Source organism: Saccoglossus kowalevskii, chromosome 6 (genome assembly GCF_978046115.1).
Source record: "Saccoglossus kowalevskii chromosome 6, keSacKowa6.1, whole genome shotgun sequence".
In the NCBI taxonomy this organism is placed as follows: Eukaryota; Metazoa; Hemichordata; class Enteropneusta; family Harrimaniidae; genus Saccoglossus; species Saccoglossus kowalevskii.
Window position 1 is genome coordinate 28,396,360 of NC_140646.1, and position 3,778 is coordinate 28,400,137.

Consider the following 3,778-nt stretch of genomic DNA (forward strand, 5'->3'; position numbering starts at 1 on the left):
GTAGTGAGGTTATTGACCACAAACTTTGAAATTAAAGGCTGCCTGGAGCAGAGGTACGATTGCGTATAAAAGCACAAAGACCTATGGGAAGGAGATTAAGGCAAGTAGTGCTGTGCTTCTCCCTAAGCAGAATTCGAAAAAGCGTTGCATGTCGGGGTTTAAATATTTCCAGATAAATAATATTCAAGTTCTAAGACGCATAACTTGCGAACGCCATAAATGCTGATTCCATATTGTGGCTCATGTTACCACATATGTTTACAGCGAGCGCAAGATATTTACATACACCTAACTCGCGCACCCGGTAGGTAATTACCGAGAGACTTTGCAACATCCCCAGACACTTTGCTAGACGCCCCAACGACCGTTGTAGACGCAATAAATTTACATACACTCTCACGTGACAGTTAATCAAAACACCGGACGCGGTATGCCTTTGATGTGTGGGCACGAAGAACGAGGGGTAGTTTGGATATTCCATTGCTTTGTAGTTATAACAATCTGTGTAACACTTGACATTCAACAGCTCTGGCAACTGCCCCATCGGGAATTAGCCTGTAATGGCCTTTTTTCCCCTCATAAATATGCATGAGGCAGATAATGAGCTGTTCTAACTTTTTCTGGGTCAATAGGTTAAATACATGCGTACTTGCTATATTTTGGTTTTGAGCACGCTCAGATGATTTAGATGGAAAGCACATGTTCATGTTCAATCAAAACAACGGTCCGGGGTTTCAGATGGGTTCAACAATTACAACGTGTAAGCGCCCAGTCAAACATTTATCAAACAATGTTTTATTCATTGTTGTAGTCGGACACTTTATTATGTCATGCATAGATATGCTCGTTTATTTACTAATAAATAAATTCTATTTTGAACGTTTCATTAATATAATAAACCTTGTTAATACAAACATGTAATACAACACCCCTAACATATAATGGAATTACCATCGCGAGAACAGTTTAGTTTTTTTCAGTGTAGTTTCTGGATTCAAGTTTGAATTGCTCGCTGACTATAAAATTATTGCTATTATGCCAAAGCGTGTAGACGAAAACACTCGGAAGGAGATAATTCGTCTTTTCTTTGATGGAAATAGTTTGCGAATGATCGCCAAGGAAGTTGGTCTAGCGAGGGCAACGGTCCAGGGGATTGTGAGGCATTTCCGTCGCACCGGTTGGATACGTTCCGACAAGAGTAGCGGCCGTCGTCGACTGAAATCTACACAGGAAATCTTACAGAAACCATCCCTAACGGCAAAGGAAATACGCATGTCTCTCTTGAGGGAAAATATTTGCGTACAGGAAAATTTGCCTTCGGTGCGTATGGTACATCATATAATGAAAAGTGATTTGAATTATTCGTTCAAAAAAATAAGTCAAACTCCTACTGAGCAAGTTACTGAAAGAAATATGGAACGAATATTACAATATATAGACACTGTTTCTCAGCTTGATCCACAAACTTTGCACTTTTTCGACGAGACTGGTGTGAAGAGAACGACTCCAAATCGCAATCATGATTACGGTCACAGTTTACGCGGTCAAAAGGCTGTCGAGTTTCAACGCTATGCTTAAGACGTCAATTTTACAGTGAGTCTCTTACACAACGCCCGAGGTGTAAGTAACTTCAACATTTTAGACGGTCCTTCCAGTGGACTCGAAATGCTTAATTTTTTTGAAGAGACCATGGAGTTATTCGACGAGAATGGGCAACATGTATTGTCACCAGACGATACAGTAATAACGGATAATTGTGGTTTTCACCATGGCCGAATAACTGAGCCAGCGCTTCGTGAAATGTTGGCAACAAGAAATGTTACGCTACTTTTTCAACCACCATACTCACCTGAATTTAATTCATGTGAAATGTGTTTTTGTCAAGGGAAGAGAAAATTATTACCGAGACTGCTATTATTGACGGACTTGCATCAATAACGCCCTTGATGTCGCGCAATTTCTTTCGCTTTTGTGGAATTGCCATAGTCTAGACTAGATAACATTAAAAAAACATACTAAATTTTGATGGTGGAGCCTTATCACAAAACTTACTGGAAAGTGTAAATTGATAAATAAATATGTTCTTTCTTCTAAAATGTTGTCGATTATTTTTTTATATGAGTTGCGTATGGGGTAGGTCTGCCACTAAAATTAACTGTTACAGGGTTAGGGTTGACCAATAGAAACACTGGATGGAGAGATAAAACCGTTGAAATTATTTAAATTTTTTACTTAGTTTGAGGTTAGATCATTGTTGATTATTTTGTTTTCAAAACAATTCGTTTCCCTGGAGTTTAAAATTGCCCCGACAACTCTTCGTCACTGTCATGGGAGGACTTTATTGGAGAGTCTGCAACAAAAAAAATACACATTTAATTATACTGTATATTCGACGCTAGTCTCACAGCCTATAACATTAAAATATTGACGAATGTGTTACAGGGTGTAAAAAATAATGAGTATACTCATAAATATAATTATTAAAATATCGGGTGGGCTCGCCTTTTAGCAGTCCATATACAACTTCGCAACTATCAGGTGCGTTCTGCACTCCGGAAAATTCGGCTTCAAATTTCGCCAAAGCCTTACCCACATTTTACCGATATCTGCAGAATAAATCAAGAAAACTACACAAATTGACTCCATTTAGGAATTCCTAACGGTTTGCCCGAACGCACGGTACAGTTGGAGGCGTGGCCTGTTCAGCATTTGTCAACAACCAATCACAAGACTGGTTACGAACCACATTGAGGTCACGACTCGGTTAGCCTTGCTCAACCAGTTGAGCAACTAATATTCTTCAACCTGGTATTTTTTATAGATTTTATTTTTCATTCTTTTCGTCTGTTTTTTTCGAGTTTAAAAAATATGAGCTGGCTGGAGCCTTCATCCCTTGGTTATTTCTTACACTAGATACCAGCCGACACACCCCCCTCACAGGGAGTGCATACAGTTGATCATAGTTCCTGGGCTCCCTGTGCATATACTAGTACTAGTATGTAAAACTATATAAGTAGAAGATTTCTGGGAAAGACTGACTGGGCGCTGTATGGCAAACTGGCAATGGGACATGCCATTATGCGCAAACGCGACATTTTTAATAGGACTGTGTATAAACCCATTGACAACATCTCAACAAACTAACAATCGAAGGAATTTACTTTTAACGTTTCTTGTTAATATTTATTTCCAGTTTTATGTTCGTTTTATATTTCTTCCAAGTGTTACACAGCAATGATTGTTATACCTACAAAGCAATGGAATATTCCAACTACCCCTGTTCCTCGTGCCCACACATCAAAGGCATACCGCGTCCGGTGTTTTGATTAACTGTCACGTGAGAGTGTATGTAACTTTATTGCGTCTACAACGGTCGTTGGGGCGTCTAGCAAAGTGTCAGGGGATGTTGCAAAGTCCCTCGGTAATTACCTAGCGGGTGCGCGAGTTAGGTGTATGTAAATATCTTGCGCTCGCTGTAAAACTTAAAGTTAAAGCGGGAGGCTCGTCACCTGCGCACGCGCGGGAATCGAGTCCCAACACGTACTGATTGGGCGGCACCTTTGTTCTTGACAACCAACTTCCATTTCAGTGAAAATGATACCGCTGGTCGGGCGCATTAGCGGCGTAGGAGCGAAATACCATAACAGTTTACAGTGACGACTCCTTAAAACAAACATAAAACCTCGTATCAAATATTGAGTATCATGAATATTAAAACTGAGTATAGAGTATATCTGAACACGATATGGGTAAATCTATACAAGGAACGAAAAAATAT

General features: G+C 39.7%; 1 protein-coding gene across 1 annotated transcript; it reads left to right on the forward strand.

Moving 5' to 3' along the window:
• Nucleotides 1–1,035: 1,035 nt before the first annotated feature.
• LOC102807361 (paired box protein Pax-6-like) lies at nt 1,036–1,578 on the forward strand. The gene has a single exon (XM_006817206.1). The coding sequence runs from the start codon at nt 1,036–1,038 to the stop codon at nt 1,576–1,578; it is 543 nt and encodes a 180-aa protein (XP_006817269.1).
• The last annotated feature ends 2,200 nt before the right edge of the window (nt 1,579–3,778 follow it).

Bases quoted from the DNA above. Each gene is read 5' to 3' on its own strand.
- LOC102807361 (XM_006817206.1), top strand. From the start codon at position 1,036: ATGCCAAAGCGTGTAGACGAAAACACTCGGAAGGAGATAATTCGTCTT.